Source organism: Saccopteryx bilineata, chromosome 1 (genome assembly GCF_036850765.1).
Source record: "Saccopteryx bilineata isolate mSacBil1 chromosome 1, mSacBil1_pri_phased_curated, whole genome shotgun sequence".
Taxonomy (NCBI): Eukaryota; Metazoa; Chordata; class Mammalia; order Chiroptera; family Emballonuridae; genus Saccopteryx; species Saccopteryx bilineata.
The window spans coordinates 305,178,485-305,206,429 of NC_089490.1; the positions used below are offsets into that span (position 1 = coordinate 305,178,485).

Genomic DNA, 27,945 nt, shown 5'->3' on the forward strand with positions numbered 1-27,945 from the left:
GTGGGAGGGCCAGGGTCTTAGAAGGAGGAAAAGAGACAGGCTCCTGAGCTGAAAGCCCTCCCTCTGGGCTTGTAGAAAGACAGGCCCAGACAGTGGCTGAGCATGACTTGAGCAGTATGCCCAAGCATACTTCTACAGCCTTGTAGAAGCTGAGTGCCTGAAAACCTACCCCAGTACCTTGCCAGGGACCGGGTGCAGCCAAAAGATCCTGGGCAGAAGACTGGGCCAGGGGAGGGCAGCAGCCCGCTAGGGCTCAGAGGATGAGAATGCCATGTCCAGCTTGAAAGGACTCCAGGTCAGTTTGGGGGAGCCTTGGAGGCCTGGGCAGCAGGCCCTTCTTTTTCTAGGAGGTGAGAAAACAGGGCGTACCTGTCCAGGCTAGAGCCAGAAAAAGACCCAGGAAGAGGGCTGTGTTGCCAACAATCCAGGTGGCCTTCAGAGACTACAGAGGCCAATGCCTTCCTCACCTGAAAGAGTTGAGTTGGGGAAGCCTGCAGGCTTAGATAAAAGAGCAAGTTCTGGAAAACCCATTACAGGACTCAGCACAGATACGAGGCCAGAGCCGAAGAACATGGAAGACTTTGAGATCCAGCCCTCTGTGCGTTCGGATGAGAGGGGAAGGCACCTCCTGTCGGTAGTGTGTGGGCAGAGTAGTGTCCAGGTGGGGAGGGGAGGGCAGCTTCCTGGAGAGATGGCTGTGAGCTGGAGTCCTAGGTCCTCCAGAAAAGAAGGGAGGGGCTGGGGGCTGGGGGCAGGGGGGCTGGCATTTAGAGAGCAAACTCACTGCAGCCCTTTGTACACTCAGCAGGACACTTCCAGAGTTAGGGACGCTGGTGCTCCAGTGGGCATGACTGCAGACTTCCTGTCTACTGCCAGGTCTGTGCACACCAGTGGGCAGGGCTTGGGATGTTAGTGGTGCAATGCAAACCCATTTAAACCAGTGCATCCCAGGCAGAGGAAGGCACCCAAAGGGTTGGGACACGGTCTTGGTTTTTCTCCCTCTGCCATTCCTGCCCCCAGCTCCATGTGGACTCTTGTGTGCCCTTCCGCAGGTGTGCCCCGCCCCTCGGCATACACTGCAGGTCTCACTGCCCAGGCAGGGGCGAAGCTCACTCGTGGGTTCTGCAGACCTTGCTTCCTCCTCATGCCCCTGCAGCCCTAGATGCGAAGGCTTCCTGCTGGTGCCCCACCCTCCTTCCACACCCTTGGAAAGCAGTGCCTTCATTAACTCTCTTCAGTTGCTCCATTTGAGGGTGCCAACTGTTCCCTGTTGGGACCTGGACTGACCCGGCCCTAAGTGCCTAGAATTCGCACATTACATTAGAGAAGGAAATACGCTCCTATCACTGTTCAAGTCATGCCCAAGTGTACTGCTGTCCAGGGGCAGCTGGTACCCCTCCCCACCAGGAAGGGGACCCTGGTCCCTGCCTCTAGCTTGGGATAGTAAGTGCTGAAGAGGGGGCTGCACTTCCTTTTGACATCCCGTGGGAAGATGCTCATTTCTACCCAAGCATGAGGGCAGATCCCACCACCCTGCTCCTTGCACCTCGAGACCCCGCCATCATGTCCCGCTGACTCACCGCCATCAATATAGAGTGACCAGAAGATGACCCGATAGCCTTTGAGGACGCCATTGAGAGTACTTCGTGGGGGCTCGGACCAGGAGATGACGGCCACGTCAGAAGTGATGGACAAGGCCCGGACGTTCTCAGGGGGCTGGCTGGGCACTGCATGGGGCAAGGAGAGAACCAAAGGGCCCGGTCAGGGAGGCACAGTCCTACATACTTGTCCCAGGCCAGGCCCTGCTGCCCAGCTAGAGGAAGTTCAGCTTAGACAAGTAGAAGGACCTTTTGACTCAGTGAGTGATCAGAGTTTGGGCCAGGAAGTGAACCAAGTTCCCTTCCCTGGAGATCTGGGTAAATAGACATCTTTACAGACTTGGTTCCTTGCTCCTTGGAGGCCATGTCCCTGGTCTGGGTCCATTCTGGGGGAAGAATGTGATGAACTCCAGGCACGAGCAGCCGGCAATTCACCAGTGGGCATCGTAGCCCCGGGAGTCCACCTCTACTGAACATAACAGAGCCTGGAAGACTTCCAAGCTGGCCTTAGAAATATCTGTAATTGATGATCTTGTCTGATGGCTGCCAGCCCTTTGGTGCCACCTGACCAGGGCATCTGAGCCAAAGCCTGGCTCTAGAGACCCTTATGTCCTTGTGCCAAGCTAAAGGGAAGGAAAAGAGGAAAGGGATTTTAACTAACTCTGGTGAAAGGGAAAAGAGATTATGTGGATACTTTTGGGACTTCCGGGATTATACCTTTGTCCCTGTCACTGCGCACGAACACACCCAAAGGTCTTGGGTGTGAAAGCACTCGTGACACTTTGCCGGTCAGCCTGTCAGTAACCTTCTCCCTGTGAGGACCACCTTTGAGCTTCACCAAAGGTGCCCTCCTGGGTTGGCCGTGCACAGCTCGCCCCTTCTGAGATGACAGAGGGAGGGAACGCCAGGCCCAGAGACACCTTGGCGAGGAAGAACTTTGGTGGCACTTCCCGCTGGCTTCCGAGAAGCAGGAGGGCATAGGGAAAGGCCACACCTGCTCCGCTTTCACCGGGAGAGAGGAGGCTAGGGCTGCTTGGAAGGTAATTAGATCCCGTTGCCCCACAAGAGGCAGCTCTAATTTTTATGAGCATTTAAATGATAATACATCATCCTAACGATCCTCTTTGAGAATGATTATTGTTTCATATTACTTAGGTGTAAAAATATAAGCACCATGTAATTAGAGACCCAGTGTAATAAACTAATACAGATCGCCCGTTTGAACAAAATGAAGGTAATATAATTATGGAAAAGACACTATTGCTAAAGCAGGGGCCCTTGAATACCCCAGGAGGAGTGCTAATATTGCCAGGAAATGATCAGGATCTGACAGGCTAACGAGGGCCTTAATTAAGTATGAAGAACTGCTGAGCAAATGCTGCTGAAAACTTTCTTCCCCTGTTCTCCTTTGTTTGGGAAATGACACCACAGCCCATCCAGATGTCTCCCTGGAAATTCCAGGCCCTTTATCCCCCCAAAGCCAGGGAGGTGGTGCCCTAAAGAGAGGCTGAATGTACGCCTGCTCTGGCTAGGTCCTGCTTGGCCGTGGGTAGACAGCTTAGTGTTTGGTTGGGCACTCCGGTGTGGGCTCTGGGCAGCTGTTCCCCCTGGATGTGTCTTTCTTGTGCATCTTGTGTCCACACCACTTGGTCCTGCATCCAGTCTTGCTCCCAAGCAAGAAAGTGACCATAGAGAGTGGAGGAAAGAGCATGGGGAGAGAGGTGAGTGAGGGCTAGAACAAGGGAGGGAGAAAAGGTGGAGGCAGAAGTATGGTGGAGAGTGCACAGAAAAGTGCTCAGACGGGCCAGCCTGTGAGCAGACTCGTGGGTACAGCATCAGCAAGCGATGGATAGAGAGCTGGCCAAATGGACTGAGAGGTTGGGGGAGCTCAATACACCAAGCAACTCTCAAGGAGCCAGGAGGAAATGGAGGGACCCAGGGAGTCTGTGTGAACCACAAGACCATGGTGGGGCCCAGGAGCGGTAGAAGGGTCCCAAGACCTCCCTGGCAGCACTGGTCTTGCCTGTGTCCAGGATCAGCACCTTCTACCCCCTGCTAGTGCCCTCACCATCCTCCAGGGTGGTAGCATTGATCTCACTGGACGAGGGCCCCGTGCCGGCCCGATTGAAGGCCTGGACCACCACCCCATATTGGGCGAACTTCTTGAGGTTGTCCAGGGTGTAGACTTCGCTGTCCCCAGTGGCCTTCATCTCCACGATGCTGTACTGCCCATTGCTGCCAGGACTGTTCTCTCGGTAGCCGATCTGGTAGCCCCGGATCACGCCGTTCTGCAGCTCCTTCTTGGGCGCCTATGCGTGTAAGGTGGGGAGAAGTGGAAGGGAGGCAAAGACACAGTGACACTCTGAGACTACGCTCTTAAAACCAAAGTCAGATCACGCCACGCCTTTAAAGGCTCCCGTCTCACTGACAGTGAAAGCCAGTCTTTCCAATGGCTACATGACCCTATGTGATCTGACCTCATTGCCTCTTGGATCCATCTCCCCCACCCCACCCTGGTGCTTGCTACACTCCAGCACAGTGGCCTCTTCACTGATCAGAGCACCCAGGGAGCACTCCTCCCTTGGAAGCCCTTGCCTCCTCACCTCTGTGCTGTCTTTGCTGAAATCCCCATTCTTAACAAGACCTTCCTCAAACTCTTGTGTCAGACTGCACACTACCCTCGGTCTAGTACTCCTGACAGTTCTTCCAGCTTTATCTTTCTCCACAGTACTAACATCATCTGACATTTTATATATTTTACTTAGGTGTTTGGCTATCTTATCCATATTAGAATATAAGAACCATGAGGATGAGGATGTCATCTGTTTTGTTTTCTGCTGTTCTCTCAGTGTCTAGAATGGTGCCTGGCCAGTCATAGGCTCTCAATACATATTTGTTGAATGAATGAGTAAGGATGTCATTTGACATGGGCTCAGGACCCTGGGAGAAATGGACCAGCAGACATGAAGTAACCAGATGGAGAAGGAGGTGAGAAGTTAGTTTGAATAAAAAGAAAGAGTCCAGCCCTGGCCAGTTTGCTCAGTGGTAGAGCGTCGGCCTGGCGTGCAGGAGTCCCGTGTTCGATTCTCGGCCAGGGCACACAGGAGAGGCGCCCATCTGCTTCTCCACCCCTCCCCCTCTCCTTCCTCTCTGTCTCTCTCTTCCCCTCCTGTAGCCGAGGCTCCATTGGAGCAAAGATAACCCGGGCTCTGAGGATGGCTCTGTGGCCTCTGCCTCAGGCGCTAGAATGGTTCTGGATGCAACAGAGCGATGCCCCAGATGGGCAGAGCATCGCCCCCTGGTGGGCATGCCGGGTGGATCCCGGTCGGGCGCATGCGGGAGTCTGTCTGACTGCCTCCCCGTTTCCAGCTTCGGAAAAAAGAAAAAAGAAAAAAGAAAAAAAGAAAGAGTGCGAAGATACCACTTCAAACCCAACTATGAGACTTTAATGAAAAAATGCCAGTAAGGATGTGGAGAAATTAGAGACCTTGCACACTGTTGATGGGCATGTAAAATGGTGCAGCCACTGTGGGAAATAGTTCAGCTCAGAAAGTTAAACGTAGAATTGTGGTATGATCCAGCAATTCCACTTCTGAGTATTCATCCAAAGGAATTGAAAGCAGGGACTCAAACCTGTGTCTGCACACCCTCGTTCATAGCAACATTATTCTCAATAGGCAAAAGGTGGCAGCAACCCAAGTGTCTGTCAACAGATGAATGGATAAAAAATGTGGTAAATCCATACAATGAAATATTATTCAGCCTTGAAATGGGAGGTGATTCTGATACATGCTGCAACATGGATGAATCTTGAAAAATATTATAGTAAGTAAAATAAACCAGACACAAAAAGACAAGTATTGTATGTTGCAACTTTTATGAGGTACCGAGAATAGACAAATTCATGGGGACGGAAAGTAGAATAGAGGTTATGAGGAGCCGGGGGTGGGTGGACAAGGAGTTATTTTGTATAATGGCAATAGAGTTTCTGTTTGGGAAGATGAAAATGTCCTGGAGATAGATTGTGGCAATGATTGCACAACATCGTGAATGTTCTTAACTCTACACATAAACAGGGTTGAAATGATAAGTTTTGTGTATATAAAATGGTATCGATATTTTTTATTTTATTTTATTTTATTTTATTTATTTTATTTTATTTTTGTGGATAAGCAAAAGCTTTATTTAGTATAGCGCTTCCCAGACGAGGTTCTCTGGTCCGGGAGACAGGGGCCAGAGAAGTTGCTCAATATTTTTTATAAGTGAAAAAACAAAGTCCTTGACTTTCATGTGAGCCCAGCCCCTCTTGGAGCGTGCAGCTGGTTCCCCTGGCATCCTGGCAAGGGCTGTGCTGTGCTGAGGCCTGAGGCCTGAAGCAGCTCCTAGAAGGAGGGACAGAGCTGGGCAAGGGCATGCGGTGGGAAGGTTGGTAGGGATGAAGGACTGATCCCAGTTAGCCCGGCGAATGGAGGGAACTCCACTAGCATTACTCTGGGAGTGGGAAATCTGTTCTCACCCCAAGCGTATACCCTGACACACACACACACACACACACACACACTCCACACGATCCCAATACATCTCCTCACATCTGGAGCCATGAACACACACATCTGTAACCATCAAAGAAAACATGCACACACCTATCTCCTGCCACATGCAGTTAGACCCACCAAGAGAAACGGGACCCTTTAAGGAGAAGACCTGCCCTTCTATAAATTGAGAGAGAGCACCTGCCCCACTGCATACAGAAACAGCTTGAATCAGGGTTTCAGAGACAATCAAGTTAATTTAAAAGCCCACCTTTTTATTGTACTAAGAAGTAGTGAGATAAAAAACAATTAAGTTAGTGAAACAGCCCCACTGTTTTTTTTAAATTCAATGAATGTTTTAAATAAGCTGCGTTTTAAAGCTCACAGCTAACTCAATAAAATTAAGTTTTTAATTTAACATAATTGTTTTGAACTCACGAAATAGGTGTGTGTGTGTGTGTGTGTGTGTGTGTGTGTGTAGTTAATTGACTTGACTTTTTGTTAAGCCTGAATAGTGTTTTCTTCCGCACTTGGGCAGTCCTGTTGTCTGGTTTGTAAGCAGGCAAATTTCTGAATCTGGGTCTTGTATCTGCACACATATCTCTACATGCATTCACACACACAGAAAGATATCTATTCTAGGTAGAAACATGTCTTCAAGATACCCTTGTCTTCACACTGTCAAATACTATCATATGTTGACACACATTCTGATATACGTATCATTAGACAATGACACACATACCTATATACCCAGAGCTTCCTACACCATGACACACACCTGCATTCACATCAACATATATTGGCAGAAACCATATAGATAGGCATCCAGGTATACCCTGCTACATACAGAGATAAATGTTCACACATATATGAATCTTGAAAGATCTTCCCTTCAACCCTGCCTCCTCTCTCTTTTTCTTTCCTTCTCTCTCTTTCTCCTCTCTGCTACCCCACCCCCCAAATAGGCACACTCAGGATTTAAATCAATCTTAACAATATTTCTCTGAAGCATTAAGAAATCAATAGAGCTGATTGCAAATTTATGTCATAAAGCAGTGGCGATCCATCTCATGGAAAGAGTCTTAAAATGAAGTGACTTATCTTTCAACTGAATCTTTATTTTTCATTAATCTGTTTCTTGGTGTTAAAAAAAAATCTCCTGAGAAGTCAGCCCAAAATTTATTGATGGGCTGGTTCATTCTGAAGTTCTAACTTTCTAATCAATTTTATTTTTCATTATGAGGCTTTGGAAAAATAAATCTGATTCTAAATTTTTATCGACCTCCGGGTCAGAGCTTTGTAGCCAAATGGCTCAGTGTCAGTGTTTCACACACTTACTCACCCCCCACCCCCGGTGTTCCTAGCAATGGTCCCGAGCCAGGATGCAGATGAGACTTGGGAGTTGGACTCCAGGCTTCACCCCCGGTTTCTGAGGAAAGCCCTGGATTCCAGATCTGGATATGGAGAGGAACCATGGCTCCAGGTATTACGAGGTGGACTGGCTCCTTGGGAGGACTCTGCTCCACTTTCATCTTGGTCATTTCTCTAGGGAGGGAAGGAACCAGGCCTGCTGCATTATGTGTGTGCGTGTTGTGCACGTGTGTGTGTGCATGTTTGTGCACGCACACACAGACAAGAGTGCAGTCTTTTTAAGGAAAACCTCATTCAGTCCTTCTAGATCTCTCCTATTGTTAAGTCTACTTTTTTTAAAGGTGCAGGAGGAAGACTAAAGCACCTAGGTTTTTCCTTCAGGAGTTAGAGTCAGAAAATGACCTTAAACACTTGATCCCAGCTATAGATGAGGCAATCTCACAAACCCACTGTTGAGATGGGTAAGTCCCAAGAAGCAGAATACAAATGGGCCCTAAAAAAGTGCTCTGTTCATGAACCCCATGCAGTGTGTTGTGGTGTGGAGACTGAGCAGGGCTCCAGACTATGTGTGCTTAAGTCCTGCACCGGTAACTGCTTGAATGGCCACGGGCGAGCCACCTCACCTCTCTGCCATGGCCCCCTCTGACAGATGGAAACAAAAATACCTCCCCAGAAACACAGGGTCACAGAAGTTAGTGTAAGCAAATAGTTGGACGCTAGAAAATGAAGCTCAATAGAAGTCATCAGGCCCTGGCCGGTTGGCTCAGCAGTAGAGCGTCGGCCTAGCGTGCGGGGGACCCGGGTTCGATTCCCGGCCAGGGCATATAGGAGAAGCGTCCATTTGCTTCTCCACCCCCACCCCCTCCTTCCTCTCTGTCTTTCTCTTCCCCTCCCGCAGCCAAGGCTCCACTGGAGCAAAGATGGCCCGGGCGCTGGGGATGGCTCCTTGGCCTCTGCCCCAGGCGCTAGAGTGGCTCTGGTCGAGGCAGAGCGACGCCCCGGAGGGGCAGAGCATCGCCCCCTGGTGGGCAGAGTGTTGCCCCTGGGGGCGTGCTGGGTGGATCCCGGTCGGGCACACGCAGGAGTCTGTCTGACTGTCTCTCCTCATTTCCAGCTTCAGAAAAATACAAAAAAAAAAAAAAAAAAAAAAAAAAGAAGTCATCAGCAAAGTCAACCCTTCTGTGTCTATGGTCGGGATGTGGCAACAAGGCTGGAGTGACCCCGGAAAGCACGTCTTGTTCTCTCACAGGTTATTCTGATCTGTTTGTCTGCCCAACTGTTGACTCTTCTCTATGGTTTTACTTAAGTGACAGATTCTTCTGACACCCTCTAGATTTATAAGTTTTTGTCCCTTAGAAATGGCTGTAGCATACATGATTGCCCACCCTCATAGGGAAGGAGGGCAGTTATTTTCATCCTGATTTTACAGAGGAGGAAACTGAGGCCTGAAAGGACCATGCTCCCTGTCCAAGGTCTCACTGTGAGGGGACATGTGTGAGGGTCCTCCAGTCATAGGGTGGAAATGAGGTAAGACCCTGTCCTGTCATCTCCCATTATCCACAGGGTCCCCTAGAACTTTGCAGAAAATTAAACCCAACTTCTGAATTTTTACGACATGTGGGGTTTGGAGGACTGTCCAGTGTGGTGGAAAAATCATCTTCCCTACTTGGCACTGCCAAGTTCTCCAACCCACACCATGCACTGGCCTCCATCAGAGAGCCGAGGAGGAGAAAGAAGTGAAGGCTGGTGGGGGGACTTGTTCCTGTATCCCCCTCTCTTTCCTTCCTGGGTTTAGCAAGCAAGCAAGCAAGCAAGCAAACAAACAAACAAAACACCAGGCATGGGCATGATAAGAGACAAGAACTAGCTAGCCTGCTGGGATTTCAGCCCTGGGCTGAGGAGGGAGGAGGAAAGGAAGCATTCCAGGGGAGAGACCTTCAGCCTCACTTACCTTCCAGGTCACTTGAATACTCTGTGAGGTCACTGGCTGCAAGGTGACATCCATGGGGGGCCCATCAGGAGCTGGCGGAGGTAAAAAGAAGAATAATATTATGAGTTAAATCTTGAAAGAAGAGAGGGTCCTGTGTTCTCACTCCTCTCCTCCTGAGCTAGAGGACCACTAGGGAGAGAGGAAATGCTCATCTACAGAAGCTGAGGGCTCTATGTGAGCTCCTGTAATGATTATAGGGTTCACTTTTCTTCTTCATCCTCCATAATTTAAAAGATGTTTGATAGTACGAAGTATAGGCAAGTGTGTGTAGTGACAAGAACTCTTACACACTTATGCACATCTGATGATGTTATAATTCTATAACTGCTCATGTCCCCTAGAGAAATGCACAAACCTGTGTACCAGTATACAAGTACACAAATGCCCATATCTCTAAACTATAAACAACAAATGTCTGTCTGCAGTAAAGTGGACAAACGGACTGTGGTGCAGTCATGCAATGGAATACCATGCAGCCCTGAAGATGCACAAATGATCAGCCACACTGTAGATACAGAGCTCACAAACACTTTGATCAATACAGGGAAGAAACACAAGAATATATAGACAATGATTTCATGAATACATTATGTTAGAAAACAGGCAAATCTAAACTATATTGTTTATGTGTACATTCATTGTGTTGACAACATACAAAGAAAAGCAAAAAAGTTAAGATATTGGTTACTTTAAGAAGAGGGGTGGAGTCATGATTGGGAAGGGGCATAGGGAGAACCTCTGGCATGCTGGTGATCGAGAATGTGTATTGGTTATTCTAGTTTTCACTTTACTATTATTTGTAAAACTGTATATACACACACACACACATAAAGAGAATATTGCAACAGAGATTGTTTTTAAACTATCAGGAAAACTCCATGACAAAGGTCACGGAGAACAATTCACTAGTACCCCACCCTTTGCAGATCTAGCACCTGCCTTTCCAGATGGACTGGGGCTGGGAGGGAGCAGGGAATGTGGCATTACCATGGACAGCTCCCAGAAGCCCAGCATCTCTGGAACCCCATCTGGAAAGGCCAAGCAGAAGAGCCTCAAAAGATCCAGAGGCAGACACGAACAGATATCTTGGGATCTTGTCCCCTCTCTCCTAACTGCAAGCCCAGTGGGTGGCTGTGAGGCCCCAGAAGGCCCTGCTCCCCGAGGCCAAGGGCACGGGCAGCAGGGTGCGGTGCTCACCAGCTTCCTCGGTGCTGATGATGAGCTCTTTGCTCGGCTCACTGCGGCCAATCTTGTTGAAGGAGTACATGCGGATGCTGTACACAGATGCTGGGTGCAAGTCCACGATGTTGGCCTGGTTGATGGTGGGGGAGATGTTGCGTGTGGACTGCTTGAAGTCCCAGGAATCTGCAGAGAGAACACCCATTTCAGACCACAGCCAGGCAAACTCCAAAGCCCCTCCCTGGCTTCAAGCATCAACACATCCCAATCTCAAGCTTGATGCTCAGAAGAGGACCAGCCCACACAGGCTGCAGTGAGAGGGCATGGGTGCCTTAACTTTACAGAGAGTGAAAGGGCTCTGTTCCATGAAGCTCAGAGAGACCAAGGAATGCCCGAGGATGTGCACAGCAAATGCACTGGTTGGAGAGTCAGGAACCCTAGCCCTCCTCTGCCCTGGGACAGCTTGTGAGCTCAAACCTCAGATGGGAGTCAGACGAGATGTTTTCCAAGGTCCCTTTCAAGATCACCATATGCTTGCTGTCTCTTAGAGTCTGACTGGCTAGAGCCCTCCTTACTGGTCTCTCACACCACACATCAGTGGCCTGTTTAAACAGCGAGAGACCCCATCCACCACTCCCTGTAGTCCCAGTGCAAAGGGGAAGCCAAATACTCTCTTTCTCCTCTCTCTACGCTCTGTACATCTTTCCCTTGTGCACATGTTTGGGGGTGGCTTTGGGTGTGACCTTGTCTGTCAGGGAGACAGACCCAGTGCCAGAACGCACAGTCTAACCCCAACCTCTTTCTCTCACCAGCAGGAGCATGGTCTCTGAGCCTTTAGGATCAAGCCAACAAAAGGATTAGCATGTCCCCGACTTCTCTGGGGGAGGGAGGCTCATGGCCCATTCCAGGGTTAATGTTTAGCACAACTGGAATGTGAAGAATACCAGGTAAAAGCCAGGGACACTGACCGCATACCCCGTGTCTCCAGAGGAACGCAGTCATTTTGCTGTGCACCTACTGGGAATTCCAGAGAAAAATGGGAAGGGGTTGCAGTTACAGCAATGCCTCAGCTAGGACCTTCCAAGCCCGGCGTTCATAATGAGATTACTTTATTGGCGCTTCACTTAGAAAAGAAAAGAAGAAGAAGAAGAAAAAAGACAGTGCAAAGACAGAGCTGATAGTAGGGCTTTAAAACCTTCCCAGGTCTCTCCTGATGTCCTCATTCAGTCCAATTTTCTATGCCTTGTACATCCACAGGAGAGGGTGCCGAAAAATTCTCAGTAGAAAAGATTAAATTGTATTCACTACAGCTTAATCCCTAAATCAGAAAAGAAAGGCTAGCACATTCTAGAAAGATTTTTAGAGTATTTTTTTTAAGCTAATGCCTGATAAATCAGGAGAATCAGTCACCTCTGGTTAATCGAGGTCTTAATGTTTTTTTTTTCAAAATACCACTTTTAGCTGTGCATGCTGGCCGTCTGTGGAGGGCACTGGACCAGCTACCCATAGGAAGCTTTGCATGTAATTCTTTGGTTTCCCAAGCCAAAAAGTCACAAATGGCAGGCTGCTGATGCTCAGAAGCACATTTTGTCTTATCTTTTAAAACACCCCAACCACCAGAAGAGTCTACTCTGTGGCTGGCAGGTTCAGCCAGAATCACAAGTATGTAGGCTAACGTGAGGAAATGGGCTAGCAACATGGAGGCAGGTATCAGCTTCCCTCGGTGGCATCCTGGGAACTGGTACCAGCTCACACACCATACTTGATCGGCTGTGTTTGTATGAGAGGAGCAGTGATCACAAGTCAGGGTGTTCATATTTGATGAGTGCAGGCAGAGGGAGGAGACCCACATGATGTGTCTGGACACACTGCGCTGAGGAAAGCGGTGCTAATTTTGACCAAGCGCCGTGATGTGCTAGATGTGTGTGCTGGGCAATGTACACACTCACCACCCACTCCTCACTCTCCAGTGACATTAGCACCATTAACCCATGGTATAGATGACCCTCATGTCACCAAGTCTAATCCCTCACTTGGCCTGTCAGGTGTGTCCAACACTTGGATCTCTCCCTTCTTGAAAAACTATTCCCTTGGGTTCCCTGGTAAACATCCTCTGGCTTTTCTCTTATCTCTTGGGTCATTTCTTTGCTGTCTGCTTGCAGGTGCCTCTTCTCTACCCTACCATTGACAGTTGGCTCTGCAAGGGTTCATCCTATGCCTCTTCTTCTCACTCCATACACTTATCGTACCCATGCCTGCCGTTTTCATCTATACAGAAAGCCCAGAGGTTTTCTATCCCAGCCTGAATCGCTCCTTTGAACTCCAGACCCTAATAGCCTCACGCTCAACATGTCTAAGACAGACCATACACCTTGTAAACCCACTGCCTTCCTGGGTTCCCTGTCTCCTGTAATGCCAGAAACTTAGGTGTCATTCTTGACTATTCTCTTTCTCTCCCTGCCCATTAAGTGCTATAACTGTTGTGTCCTATGTAGCTCTTAAATCTCTCCCCTTCTCCATCTCCACCCTTACTCCAGGCCAAACCACTGTCATCTATCACTTGGACCAGGGAAATAACATCCTAGTGAATACAATTTAATCTATTGATTAGGTTGCTTCCATATCTTGGCTATTGTAAATAATGCAGTGACCATAGGGGTGCATATACTTTTTAAATTTAGTGTTTTGGGGTTTCTTCAGATAAATACTCAGAAGTGGAATTTCTGGGTACTTCTTTAGCTCCTCTTATAACCTCTGTTTTAAAGTTTATTTTGTCTGGTGTAAGTATTGCTAACCCACCTCCTTTTTTGTTTCAATTTTCATGAAATATCTTTTTCTATCCCTTTATTTTCAGTCTGTCTTTTTTTTTATTTTTAAATTTTCTTAAGTGAAAAGTGGGGAGGCAGAGAGAGAGAGATTCCTGCATGTGCCCTGACTGGGATCAACCTGGCAAGCCCCCTATGAGGCAATGCTCTTCCCTTCGGGGCTGTTGCTCCATTGCTTGACAACCAAGTTATCCTGGGGCAAGGCCATGGAGACATCCTCAGTGCCCAGAACCAACTTGCTCCAACTGAGCCATGGCTATGGGAGGAGAAGAGAAAGATAGAAAGAAAGAAAGATAGATAGATAGATAGATAAATAGATAGATAAAGGAGATATGAAGGGATGGAAAAGCAGATGGGTGCTTCTCCTGTGTGCCCTGACAGGGAATCAAACCCAGGACTTCCACATGCTGGGCTGATGCTCTACCACTGAGCCAAATGGCCAAGGCTGTGTAAATCTTTCCAACTGAAGTGAGTCTCTTACAGAGAGGTCTTGATTTGTTATTCATCTAGTCACCATATGTCTTTTGATTGGAACATTTAATTTATTTGCATTTAAAGAAATTATTGATAAATATGCATTTACTACCATTTTATTATTCATATTTTAAATCTTTTCCTCCCTTCTTCTTCATAAAGTAGACCCTTTAACATTTCATATAATACTGGTTTGGTGGTGATAAATTCCTTTAGCTTCTTCTTGTCTAGGAAGCTCCTTATTCTCCTTTAATTTTAAGTGATAGCTTTGCTGGGTAGAGTAAATTTGGTGGTAGGTCCTTGTATTTCATCACTTTGAATATTTAGTGCCAATCTCTTGTGCCTTGCACAATTTTTTTTGAGAAATAAGCTGACAGTCTCATGGGAGCTCCCTTGTAGGTAATTAACTGTTTTTCTCTTGCTGCTTTTAAGATTCTCTCTTTTGTCTTAACCTTTGGCATTTTAATTATGATGTGGTTTGTGGGCCTGTTTGGGTTCATCTTGTTTGAGTTCATCTCTCTGCTTCCTGGCCTTGTGCGTCTATTTCCTCCACAAGGTTAAGAAAGCTTTCTGTCGCTATTCTTTTTTGCAATTTCTTGCTCTCACTTCTTTTTCCAGCAGCCCCATGATGTGATGTTGGTATACTTGAAGTTGTCCCAGAGGCTCCTTACACTATTCTTATTTTTTATTTGGATTATTTATTTCTTTTTGATGCTCTGATTGAATGTTTTCTGCTTTTTTTATCTTACAAATTGTTGATTCGATCCTCTGCTTCCTCTACTCTACTGCTGATTCCCTTTTGCCAGGTTGATGGTGACTCAGATGTGGCACCCACCTGCCGGCTCTGTGGGGGGAGGACTCGGCAACAGAACAATGGCCTTTCCCAGCACATCTGTCTGAGAGAAAGTTGCCCCTCCAGCTCTCACTCTGACGTCAAACAATTCAGTCCCTTTCATATGTTTCTGGTTCCTTTTGAGTTGCTGCCCCAGTGCTGGAGCTCAGAGCAAGTGAGTCCATGTAGGTCCATGCATGTAAGCCCTTTGAGAGGAATGCCAAAGACTCCAGCAATCCTCAGTCTCGCTCAGCCACAGTCTCCACTGTTTTTTATAGCCAGAGTTACAGGGACTTCTCTTAGCAGTACTGGAACTCTGGGCTGGAGGACTTGGTGTGGGGCTGGGACTCCCTTGCTCCTCATGGGGGACATCTGCAGCTGAGGTATCCCTCCTAATTTTTCACTGCAATGTGTGGGTGTGGGACCAGCTAATTCTGTGTCTCCACCCTTCCTACCAGTCTTGTGGCTTCTTCATTTAGTTGTAGCACTTCTGTTCAACTATTATAGATCTCAGGCAGTTCTGAACGACAGTTGTTCTGTAGTATAGCTGTAATGGTTGTAGAGGGTTCTGAGTTCTGTGTTAACCTATGCCACTATCTTGACTGGAAGCCCAAGACATTTTAAATATGACCCAAGCCCTGCAGCATCTGGCTTGGGCACAACTTCTCAGCTTCATCTTCCATCACTCTTCTCTGCTCTCTTGCAACATTTGAGCCCCTCTTCATTGCACAGTATCTTTCTTTGAGGGCTCACGGTGAGGCAATTGCCTAAGGTGATCCTAAGCTCCCTGAAGACAAGAGCCATGTTTAAAATACATGCATGTCTCCCCAGCTGGGCATATGTTGGGCACTTAAAACCCATTATTAGTTTTAGATCAGAGCCTCTTTTTTATTTTCTACTTTGGGCTTGGAATTTCTCTGTAGTTTGTAGTCACAAGAAATATCCTTTGCCTTTCCCTCCCTTGCCTCCCACAGCTGCCAATCATAGGAAGGTTGGGAAAGGGGGTGTCCTAGAGAGTGATCCCCTTTTCTCCGGCTTTTGCCACTCCTTTGCAGGTGGGGTTCACCTCTCGTTCCCAAATCATCTTTAATATTGGCACAGAACAGCTCCCTCTCTACATCCCTTCCAGGCTAACGCAACAGAGCCACATCGAAAGGCCTCTGGCTGATTTTCCAAACTTGATCACTGCCATCTCTCTGACTCTGAATAGCTGAAATCAGGGGTCCTATTTTCTTCCCCTTCCTTTGCAGCTATCTCAGAGTACTGAGCTGGCCTTGGTGAATATTGTCTCTTTTAATATTCCCTTTCATATGAGCCTGGCTTACCCAGATTAACATATTTCATTAAGGGCTCTCTTTCCCTTTCTTCATCAAAGGGTTTATGATGCAAAATATTCTTTTTAAAAAACAAGGCAGCGGCTGGGGAGATGTCAATGCCTTCTACTCTGTGGGCTGCTTACTGGAGGGGGATGGAGCCTTTGTTTTTTCAGGAGACATATTCTCTGTGGAGGGGGTGCAGCATGGACCAAAGCCACATCTGGAGCATTCAGCTGCCTGTGCTCGGGAAACAAATCTATTCTGCGTCTCTGATTTCTTCCTCGCAGCATGGTTCTGAGCCCCCTGTGGCATTCTCTCCGCAGCTCTGAGAACAGGTTCCCTGGGTTGCACGACTGCTCACAGCATCCCACACCAGTCCCCAGTCCCTCTCACAGCTACACTCCTGCTCACATGGAATGACATGTCACACCAAGCTGGTTCACCCTGTGGTGGCCGATGGCTGGTGTAATGAGGCTGCCTTCTGGGTTTGCAGGGCTGTCCTCAAAGAACCCACTCCTGCTCCTTGTTTGGGGAACAGGGGCAAAATGTAGTATCTGCATTTTTAAATCTGCACAGTGCTATCTGATAGATTTGTGTGGATGCTGCTATTTATCATTCAGCATTCATGTATTATTACTCTGTTGCCTGGGGCTAGGAGAAGTCAGCATGAGCGGATGGTTTAGAAAGGGCAGATTTGGTAATTTCCCATGGAAAATTAGCACAATGAGCAACATGACAGAAAACCTGGAAAAGGCACGGTTGGGGCAAAGAAGGGAGTTGGTGTGGTCTGGGGCAGGAGGAAGAGAGAAAGGGAGCGTAGAGACACGGGATGGGGGACTCTGGGGGTTTAAGATGTGCCAACTTGTGCTAGGAATTTCCACATAAGTCCTCACACCCACTTAATCCTTACAAGCTCCTGAAGAATTCATGTTGTTGTCTCTGTTTGATAGACAAAGAGATGCCCAAAGATATTAGGTAGTTTGCTAAAGATCAGCCAGCTTTCACACTTGGTCAACCTCAGTCTTTAACAATGGTTCTTTTTTTTAAAAAAATTTGATTTTTGAGAGAGAGAGAGAGAGAGAGAAAAGGAGAGAGGGAGGGAGGGAGAGGGAGGAAGGGAGAGAGAGAGGGAGGGAGGAAAGAGAGTGTGAAGCATCATCTTGTAGTTGTGGCATTTCAGTTGTTCACTGATTGCTTCTTATATGTGCCTTGAACAGTAGGCTCAAGCTGGGTCAGTGACTCCTTGCTCAAGCCAGTAAACTTGGGCTCAAGCCAGAGACCTTGGGATCATGTCAATGATCCCGTGCTCAAGCCAGCAACCCCATGCTCAAGCTGGCAAGCCTGTGCTCAGGCCAGATGAGCCCATGCTGAAGCTGCCAACCTCAGGGTTTTGAACTTGGGACCTCAGTGTCCCAAGCTGACACCATATCCACTGTGCCACCACAGTCAGGCTGACAATGGTTTTTGTTCCACTATTCCACATGCAGGAAGAAGGTCTACTCAGATGCACCTAGGCACACCTGCACACGTGCACAACTCCTTCCTTCCTTCGAGTCACCCATCTGTTCCCTGGGCTGCCCTTCTCAGTTCTCCCGTAATACAGTTTGTGACATGTGATCTGGGATTGCAGAGCACTTGGTAGCAGTTCTGGAAGCACGGGCATGCATGTGTGTGCGGTGTTTGCTCTCACCCCAGCCACACCGTAAGCTCCCAGGACAACCAGTGCCTCCTATTTCCTTTCCTTTCCTACCACAGGGCTCTTGCATGACTCTGCAAAAGACGACTGGCACTCAGTACATGTTGCTGACAGACAGACATGTGTATTTCAGCCTGCAAGTCCCACAGGACATAAATTGCCACATGATGTGTTTCAGTTAGAAAGGGGAGAGGAGTTTGTGTTTACTAATAGTTTACTATAGCTCTGTGCTAGATGCTGTCTTTAATTCAAAAAACTATCCCACAAGGCAGGCACGAGCTTTCCCACCTTCTCTGAGAGGAAGCTGTGCTCCTGGCCTCTGACTGACTCCAGTGGTAGCCCTGTGGTTCTCACAGAACCCCTTTTCCTAAATGTTGGGACAGATGTCCTTGTGAGTGGGCAGCCTGGAGCAGTCTCCTACCCAAAGGCAGGGGACAGGGCCAGCCAGCCTCTCTGTGCTCCTGATCCTGTGATTTATTTTTTCACAGGTGCAAAGTCCCTGTTGAAGGGAGAGTTTGGAGTTGAGTTTCCATTACCTCTCCTTCTACCCGGCCAGCCTTCCTGGAATCCCCCATCTGGGTCTGGTAGGACAGTCCTTCTTACGGCCCAGGAGCCGGAGGGGTGCAGGAAGACGTGAACTTGCTCTAAAATCCCACCTTCCAGAGGTGTGATGTTCGCAGCTTTGCACCGATGAGTGGTGCCCCAGGAGAGGTTCTGCACTTTAGAGAGTGGACAGTGGAGGGGAAGCAGGCAACCCAGCAGCAGAGGAGGGGAGGGCAGGGAGGCTGTTACAAAGAACAGTGGGGGAGGGGTGCAAGTGACAGCCCAGGCATCCGCTGCCCACCCCCATGTGAGCAGAGCCTCGCCAGCTGTACCAGCCGGGCAGGGGGCAGGGAGACAGCGTGGACTGCCACACAGACATGTGGACCTGCACATGGACTCGTCGCTTCCTGTCTGGCTCTGGGCAGCTCATGCCCAGCCAGTGTCTCCACTGAGGCCCTGCTGCTCATCACCTCGCCCCAGCGGCAGGGCTGCAGCAGCCCGTGCTCACCTCCTAAACGCCTTTCTTCCCACAGGTGCCAAAGAAATCTCTCCATGGCGCCATGTTGCTCTACTCCCTCTCTGGGAGCTCAGCCATGGCCAGTGGCTCTCAATGACCTTCCCCAACAGAGTAAAGGCCAGCCCGGAGGCTCCGCCCCAGCCTGGCCCGGGAGCACTTGTCAGTCTCATTGCCCAGGAAGTGGGTCTGCGAACCCTGGCCAGGCCTCTCCGGGACTGCATCACGCCTGCTCAGGCTCTGCCCTCCCCTTCCCCCCGAATCTAGGCCTCTTACTTCTCAGTCTTCAGGACCCAGCTCAGTGCAGCCTCTACAGGATTGGAGAGATGCTTTTCCAACAGCCCCTGTCAGGGACAGCCCCCTTCCCTCTGCAGTGCCCCACCCTTGCACTCAAGGTGAACTCCTGGGTGGCTGGCTGCAACCCAACTCTTCTCCCCAACTAGACCTTGAGCTTCTGAGGGCGGGGCTTGTCCCTGTAGAAAACTGTACCAGAGACGACCCGCCCAGTGCCCAGACAGAGCTGCTTCTCCAGAGCTGACCGCAGGCCTCGGGGGTGTGCTTTTCTGTGCCTCGCTTACACTCACTCAGCAACCACTCGTGGGGCATCACTACATGACGCTGCTGTGCTAGGTGCTGGGAAACCAGCTAGATGAGGGTTAGGACACTTTGGAGGCGAGGACAACTACCAGACCATGTGCTGTGCTAGGGAAGACAAGAGAAGTCTGGGAGGCTTGGGGAGGATGACGAAACCTTGGATCTCGTCTAAGACCCCCAAACTGAGTTGGAGTTGGCAGAGGAAGGAGGGTGGAGGGTGGGCTGAGTTCTCCACACTCCTGGTTGTTTTATTTTGAAATGATTTTGAGTAGCTTATACAAACGCACAGTAATGAGTTCCACAGGTACAAGGGGATCCGGAGTGAGACTTGTGCTTTCTTCTCACTCTGCCTTGGAACCACCGTGTGTCCTCTCAAGGCCACCCACCCCCAGCTTCCCACGTCCCGCAGCCCACCCAGGGGTGGTCACGCAGATGCAGCACAAACACCTCAGCCTCAGTTCTGGCTCGGTTCCCTTTCGGGGCGCCACGTTGTGTTTCAGTCAGAAAGGGGCAGTCTGGCCCGTCTGAGGCCCCCTCTACCTGACCTTGCCCCTCATCCTGTTTCCCTCGAGACCCAGGGCCATTGTTCAACCTGTCCCACAGGGTTTCCCAGTGGCGGGCAGCCTCACAGGCACTAGCTTGGGCCCTAGGGGAGGCACCAGGAAGGGTTTCTAGCAGAGGAAACTTAGATCTAACCTCTCGCAGGGACTCCCGTCCTCCATCAGCCCGACCCATTCTTGGCAAAGAACAGCTCTCTATTTCCTAGTCACCCCATCACCCCGACCAGGAGTGCCCAGATGACCCTGTCAAACCTGTGATGTCCCTGACTCCACAGATACGCCCACAGTCCCAGGCTCAGGGACTCTGAATCGCTTTAAACCAGACCAATCAGACAGCACTGGAAAGTGGACAGCACTTCTTCCCCATTAACTGGGGGTCCCTCTGTCTACTCCCCAAGGTTCCTAGTCCAGCCAGTTTTCCTCGTTTTGGAAGCCACAGGGGTTTGTGTACTGGTGAATGACAGTATGTCTGCCTCAAGCAGCTCTGAGACCCTGGCACTGTCCCACCAGAGGGGCCCAGGCAGGGCAGGTGGCATAGGGCCCACGGTGGGCCCGCACTCAGTGTACCTGACTTGTTCTTGTATTCAATGTCGAAGCCTGTGATGATGCTGTTTCCATCAAATCGCTGGGTCCAGCGCAGGTTCATGCTCCGGGCCTTCACCTCCCGGATCTCCAGCTCTGGGGGGTCAGGAGGTTCTGGAGTGTGGCAGGGGAGGGAGCAGAAGTGAGGATAGCAGCAGAGAGATTGCCCTCCTGTTTACCACCAGGGATGACCAGGGTTCTGCTGTACTCCTGGGTGTTGACGTCTGCCCAAGGGCCCTAGAACCCTGGGGTTTGGACAAGGTGAGACTAGGAGAGGCCTGGCAGCAGGGCTCAGGCAGAGGGGGACCCCTACTTGTCTCTTGGTTTGTTCCCCTCTATTTCTTTGTGTGGGAGGAGGAAGGCCTTGTTGGAGGGACTCCTGGATGGTGGCCTGTTTGTCCTCCACGCAGAACCCCCAACTTTTCCCAGCTTGACTCCCCCTTCTCCTGGTCTTCCAGGCCCCTGCACTTCTGCAAACCTTGCTGTCTGAAGTGTGCCTGGAAGGGCTCCTCTCCTGTACTCTGGGCAGGGAAGGGCTAGGGAGGCTCTTCCTCAGAGGGCATTTCTTATCATCCTCCACTGTGGTGTGGGCAATACCCCTGCTCTCGAGGTGGAGTTAGCAACGGGCACCTGTGTCACCGGGAAGGGGCTGGGGTGGTGGAGCAGGTGAGGGTACCTTGCACTGTGAGCTGGATCAAGCCACGGTCCTCCCCATAGGAGTTGATGGCGTGGCAGCTGAAGAACACAGAGTCCCCACGGTCAGCGGGCTTGAGCTGGGAAGTGGCCAGAAGAGGCAGGAGCACAGGGAGGCAGGGAGGAAACGGAGAGAGCCTTTTAGAGTTGTCCTGCTGAAGGGGGCTCAGTGTAGTGGGCATCAGCAAAGCCATGTTCTGCTGGGAGAAGACCCACTGCGGGGTTTTGTCAAGGGTTCCTCTTCCCAGACAGTTCCAAGAGCGGAAGTGTGAAAAAGTCCATGCAGGGAGGAGCTGGGGGGTCTAGGAGGGAGGATGGAACCAGGGGCTCCAGAGAAGAAGGGAGAGTTGAGAGTTCCACACACAGCATGGCTGGGGGTTGTCAGAAAGGAGGTACTGTGGGGTCCTAAGGCAGGGGTTGCTGGGTGGAGAACAAAGTAGCTAGCAAAGGGGAGGTAATTTCTGGGGTGCAGGGAGGGGCTCCCAAGGCTTTCCATTTACCTCCATTAGATACAGATGTAATAGTTGTGGGACCCCCACTTTCTGAGTCGGGGTCCCCTGAGGCTGGGTTGTGGGTGCTCACCTTCAGTGTGGAGACAACTTCGTCACCATTGTCCTTGGTGGCGATGGCATACCGCATCACTCGGTCGGGGTCGATGACCGTGTCCCCCTTCTCCCAGCGGATGATGATGGGCCGCTCCCCCCGCGCGGTGCAGTTGAGCTCCTTCGTGTGGCCTTTGATGGCGATGGTGGTGTTGGGGTGGGAGGTGATCATGGCTGGAACTAGGGAGGGGAGAAGGTCAGAGGCCCCAGTGAGGGGGGGCCCGGCAGGGGGAGGGGCATGTGCTGTGTAGAGGCCCTCTCTGCAGAGCACCTCAGCCCCACGCAGAGGGCCTAATAAAGGTTGAGGGGGGATATAGGGGACCCCACTTGCATGTTCCTGTTTCCCTTCTCCCTACACATGATTGGGGAAGTCTCTCTTCACCAAGGATTATCACATTCCATGGACTCCCTTTGCAGAATGTTTTAAAATGCATACCAAACATAGAATTACAGAGGAAACCAGATATATTGAAGTGTGGTTGGATAAATATTAATAACCTTCAAAAGCAAACTTTTGATATAGTATATCACACACCAATATATGTCTTTATTACTCTATCAAATAAGATCTGGTGCCGGGTTATGTCAGCACAATTTTGTAATAGTGATGGTGATGATGTTCTGAGGGTCTGCAACCGCTGTGATGCAGAGGCAGCTGTGGACTTCTGTCGGTGGTGGTCACAGCTGCTGCTGCCGCTGCTCTGGTGGGTTGTGTATGTTCAAAATGGAAAAAAATAATCACATTTCAGTTTGAAGTTAATGGAAAAACATGTGAGTTCTCTCTTCAAATTCATGGACCCCAGGCTGCGGGCCCTGTGCCGAAGCACGGGGCCTCTGCTGTGTGTTCACGGCTCATGCTCTCTTCACAGCAGTCAGTGGAGTCACCCTCCCAAACAGCTGAGAATCCCCTGTTCTTCCCAACCAAGCGCAGCAGAAAGCTCTGGATAGCATTGCGGTGATTAGAATTCCTTAAGCAGCACTAACAGCCCCCTGCCCCACCTTACTCTGCCCCCCCCCCACTGCCATCCTGAGAAAGTTACCACAAAACAACCAAGGCACTGGCTGGCCATCAGGAAACCCCTCCTACTGTCACAACAAGACACAGTTCCGTCCTAACCCCCTCTGGGACTGAGCCATGCCAGGAGAGGGAAAGGTGTGGGGCAGAGGGAGACAGTCTCAGCTGCCAGTGAGATCCTGTTCCCTCTCCCCTCCATCCAACCCAACAAACACACATCGAGCACCTAGGCCAGTCTGGGGAACACACACATGAGGTGGGTCCTTGCCTCCCAGGGGAAGAAAGGAGCGAGGAGGAGAGAAACCGCTACACGAGCAACATGAAGATGTGAACTGTGTGACGAGTTCCATGCATGTATCAGGAGGAATGACTTTTACTGAGGGACCTGGGAAACTTCATTCATCTATTCTACAAGCATTTTTCGAGCACCTCTGAGGAGCCAGGCCTTGCGCTGGTTTTGGAGCTAACAGGGAACAGGACAAACCTGACCGTAGGCATGTCACTGCAGTGGTGACAACAGAGACAGAAGGAGCAGTTCCAGTACTGGATGGTAGGGGCTGTGCTGGGACGCAGGCACAGCAGCCGGCAGGGCGGGACTTAAACCAGGAGAGCAGAGGCCTGGGCAGCTGACTTGCTGGAGCAAAGCTCTGGGCAGCAATGTGCAGGTCTTGGAAAGAGATGTGGTCTGCTGCGTCTGGAGGCCTGTCCTGCCTGGTATTCTCCTCACCACCTTCCCGGGCAAACTTGCCTTTCAGAGGACAGGTGTCTAGCGGTCCTCGTCCTGGGAGGAGTGCCCATTAGCCATGCTGGGGGACACAAACCAGGAATGGCTGTGGTGATGGCAAGAATCAGGCACTTTCTGGCTTTGTGCAGTGGCAGTATCGTAACCAATGAGGTTTATCCAAGACATGGGCATTGCTAATTGAAGAATCACACCCCATCGTGGGAAGCACCCTTCTTCACACTGAGTTCTGCAGAGACCCAGCTCCCCGCACCCCATCACTGTCCTGCCCGGGCGAACATGCCCGGGGCGCCCTGAGTGCTCTCTCTCCACAAGCACCTCCCTCTGGAGCACCGAGTCCCAGCTCCCCTTCAGTGGTTGCCCCTTTCTTGACGCACCCCCTGCCCCCAGTGTCCTCAGGATCTCCTTCTCCTCTAGTTTTGGACTCAGAAAACATTCTTCCCAGCAAACTTTCCAGAATCATTTGATTTCGAAGGATAAATAAGCCTTTAGAGAAAGGCAAGAAGCCATGGAGCTGTAGTGGTGTGACCCGAGATGCTGGTGAATGGCTGCGGAGACATTTGGAACAGGCATGGGGGGTGAAAGGTAGTTTCTGGGGTCCCTGAAGTCACACTGGATAGCAGCCACTACTCTCCTCTGCCTTCTGTCACGTGGGACTTGGTCTGAAGGGCCCCCGGCCTCGGCCCCAGCATCCTAGCACACGCCCCAACCCTAGCTCATCAAAGAATGAAGCAGATAAATTTTATAATGCATGGCATTACACCAGAATATACAATAAAATGTGGAAGACAAATAACGAGGTGCGAGTTATAATGAAGAAAAAGCCTGCAGTCAGAGACATCCACGTATGAATTATTGACTAAGGTTTTACACTCTCAAGGATGTGCGCAGGAATATTTTTCCATCAAAGATTTGCATAATTCACTCGTATAAACCTGGGTGGAATATAGAGTAAGATTTTACATCAACAAGTCGGGTTTTGCATTGCAGATGCCTCCATTTTTCACTGGAGGATTGAAATGTTGGGGGGTGGAGGGGAGAAGCAGGGGGCTGTCTCTACTCTTCCCACAGTGAATGGTCAGAGAGGGGGGCCGGGAACCCCTGGGCAGACAAAGCCCTGAGGTCTTCCTGGGGGAAGGGGTCTTGCTCCTGAGAGGTGGAAGGCACAGAGGAGCCGGGGGATGTTCCTGAAGAGGCAGGTGTGAGGGGTGCGTGTGTATATAAAAGAGGATGAGGAGGAAGGTCAAGCCTCAGCACAGGTCAGAGTCTGAGGAAGGGAGAGAAAGGGAGTATTTTTTGGGTAGGAGGACTTCAAGGCTCTTCACTAGCAGGAGAAGCTGACAACACACCCCTGTCTGCTCTCCAGGCAGGGCTGTGCCAGCCTCTCTGGGGCTGGTGTGTGAATGATAAAGGCACCCTCTGGCTGGGCAAAGCCTGGTGTCAGGAGCCATGGCTTGGCCTGAGTAACAGGGACTGGGTTTTAGATTCTATGTGTCCCTTAAATGATGTACCTTTGAGCAGTTCACAACTTGCATGTCGATATATGTCAGTCCCACCTCAGGGAGTTTTTCTTCCCAATCAGGTTTGTTCCAAGAGCTAGCACAGGAGAACCAGGGACAACAAGGTGTCCAGGGATCCTGGACAGGCCTCAGAGCCCCCTTGGTCCACTGCCCCTAGTGACCACCCCTGGGCCAGGGCGGGTTCTCCTTGCCCTTTTGCCAGCTGGTTGCTTGTTACACCAATGCGCACCAGGCAGCACCATCCGACGCTCCCCTCCCAGCTCTACAGCGCAAGGCAAGTTCAGGTAAGCTCATCTATGAAGAGGGGCTGCTTCTGTGCCCCCCCCCCCCCAGCCAGAAGGACTTGGGGCCAGGCAGGCCTGGGCTCTACTTTTATGTCTCTACCATCTATGTGGCCTTCAACACAGTTTACACAACTCCCTCAAGCCTCGGATTCAGCACGTGTGATATGAAGACATAGCTTATCTACCCCAGAGAGTGGTGATGGGGCAGACAGTGTCTGTAGATCAGGGGTCTCAAACTCAACTCAGCATGTGGGCCGCAGAGCAAGACCACAGCCGTTCGGCGGGCCGCACTAGGTCTACAAAAGGCAACTGTTACGCAACACTTTTCTCACTGCAGTTGAAAAAAAAAAAATCAGTACAACAAGCACAATCGTACACGCAGTTTACTCAGTGTCACAAAACGACCAGAAACTGTAGTTCGCATCACAACTGCTGTTAACTAAGCTAATATCTAGCTAGGATGCTAGAGAAATGAAAAATACAAGTAGGCCCCTAGGCTTACTTAATTTTATCCAAAATATTTTGAACTTCGTGGATTAGTCTGCGGGCCGCACAAAATTGTTTGGCGGGCCGCGAGTTTGAGACCCCTGCTGTAGATCATAGCAGCTGCTCAAGGAAACCATTCTCATCTGAGGCTCTCATGCTCTTCTGTTCAAAGAGAAGCATCGGATAAATCCATGCACACCTTAAGATGTTGCTGGCCAGGTTACTGCACAGAATCACAGAACCCAGATAATGTTCAATACAGTAGCCACCAGCCACATGTGGCCATTGAGCACTCAAAACATGGCCAGCCCAGGCTAAGATGAGCTGTGAGTGGACATCAACATACGGGATTTCAAAAACATGAGAAAAAAATGTAAAAGATCTCATTAGTAATTTTCATCTTGATGACATGTTAACTTTTTAGATATAGTGAGTTAATAGAGACTATTACAATGAACTCACCTGTTGCCTTTTTCTTTTTTTTGACAATGTGGCAACTAGGAGACTTTAAATTACATCTTTAGCTCGCACTTTGTTTCCATGGAACCGCCTTGGTATAGATCATCTACACAGATCCTTATTTTTACCAGTGAAGAAACTGAGGCCACGCTGGGAAGTGACTTGCCCACGGTCACACTGCCGGTGAACAGCAAGGCATCTTAAAAGCGGATAGACGGGGGAGGGCAGTACTGACACACAAGGCTAGGACGCTCGTGGCGGAAGGCGCGTGACATCGGAGCCAGCTCCCAGCTCCTCAGGACGTAGCCTGTGAGCTCCAGATTACACGGGAACATGGTCTTGTTCTGGGCATGCTACCCAACAGAGCACATGAACAAGGGGGAATGTGACCAGGAAGGTGGGCGGGCCGCGGACTGTGCCGTTTGAAGAGTAGCTGAAGACTGGAAATGTCACTGTCAGGGAGTGGGAAGGACAGCCCTCCTGTCTGGTCTTGTAAGGACTTTTCCAGTAGTTTTCGCTGTTAGGGACAGGACTGCAGTGGGGGCAACGAGGTCCCACATTAGAGAGGGGCAGCCAAGACACTGAGAAGACTCAAGGGAGGAAAAAATCCCCAAAAGGATCAGAGGCCCTTGTCTTTAGGCCCCGGGTGGGTTCCTGGGTCCACGGTGTGAGGGAAAGATGGTCTGGGCATCCAACTCACTGTTTTGGGAGGCGAGTCTAGCATCCAGAATATATGTTTCCTTGTGCACAGGGGGTCTTTAGCTCTCTGTCCTGGGCAAGAAGCACAGAACTTGACTCCTCTTTTCTCTTTGCCTTACAGTCTTCCTGCCAACACCAGAACAGAACAGAGAACTCGGCACTGTGTCCCCCAGGCTGTGTCCCAGCCTCTGCGGGCCACAGTGCCCTCCTGTGCCCACAAATGGGGGTGGGGTGGGTCAGCCCTCCGGGCTTCTGTACAGATTACCTTAACCAGGCCGCATAACAGGCCGCTCCACACATCTGCGCTCTCCCTTCCCCCGCCCCTGCCGTGGACCACAGGTCTCTCTGCTCTACTGAATTGCAGTAATAAACACGACTGAACCTTCACTGCACGGAGACCTGGCTGTGCCCCAGAGAACTTTATGTGTTGAAGACCGACCCCAGGAATTCCCTAGGGACTTGTGCAATCATCTGTAGGCACAAAGACACACACACACACACACACACACACACACACACCCCTTTATGAATACCGTTGACTGGGAACTTCCTCTGTGCTTTGTGCGGGCAGTATTTGAGCACTCCACAAGCATTAACTCGTGTGAGGTAGGCGCTGCAATTACTCCCAGCCTCCCGAGCTTGGGTTCTGATGTGTTTCCTGACTAAGTTCAATGGTCCTGCCTGTGACGGGGCAGGTAGCAGCAAGCTGGATGCTTTTGCTTCTGGTCTCATTGCTCAAAGATGCCTCCCCAACAACATCCATGAGAAATAAGTTTTATAATCCCCATTTTTTTCAAATGATGGAACTGAGGCTTCTAGAAAGCAATTCTTTCTTT

At 50.1% G+C, this 27,945-nt stretch overlaps 1 protein-coding gene and 1 pseudogene across 2 annotated transcripts in view; one reads left to right on the forward strand and one right to left on the reverse strand.

Annotated features, from left to right (window-relative positions):
- Positions 1 to 27,945, reverse strand: part of DSCAML1 (DS cell adhesion molecule like 1) — a 400,280-nt gene that overhangs the window by 53,502 nt on the left and 318,833 nt on the right. For both annotated transcript variants that reach the window (XM_066245669.1, XM_066245662.1), the window contains 7 exons: positions 21,885 to 22,084; positions 21,286 to 21,382; positions 20,595 to 20,723; positions 10,692 to 10,859; positions 9,456 to 9,526; positions 3,667 to 3,907; positions 1,581 to 1,727 (listed from right to left, as the gene is read on the reverse strand). In XM_066245669.1, the coding sequence (XP_066101766.1) occupies positions 1,581 to 1,727; positions 3,667 to 3,907; positions 9,456 to 9,526; positions 10,692 to 10,859; positions 20,595 to 20,723; positions 21,286 to 21,382; positions 21,885 to 22,084 (1,053 nt within the window). The remainder of the gene's footprint in view (positions 1 to 1,580; positions 1,728 to 3,666; positions 3,908 to 9,455; positions 9,527 to 10,691; positions 10,860 to 20,594; positions 20,724 to 21,285; positions 21,383 to 21,884; positions 22,085 to 27,945) is intronic.
- LOC136321547 (U4 spliceosomal RNA) lies at positions 23,781 to 23,907 on the forward strand (annotated as a pseudogene).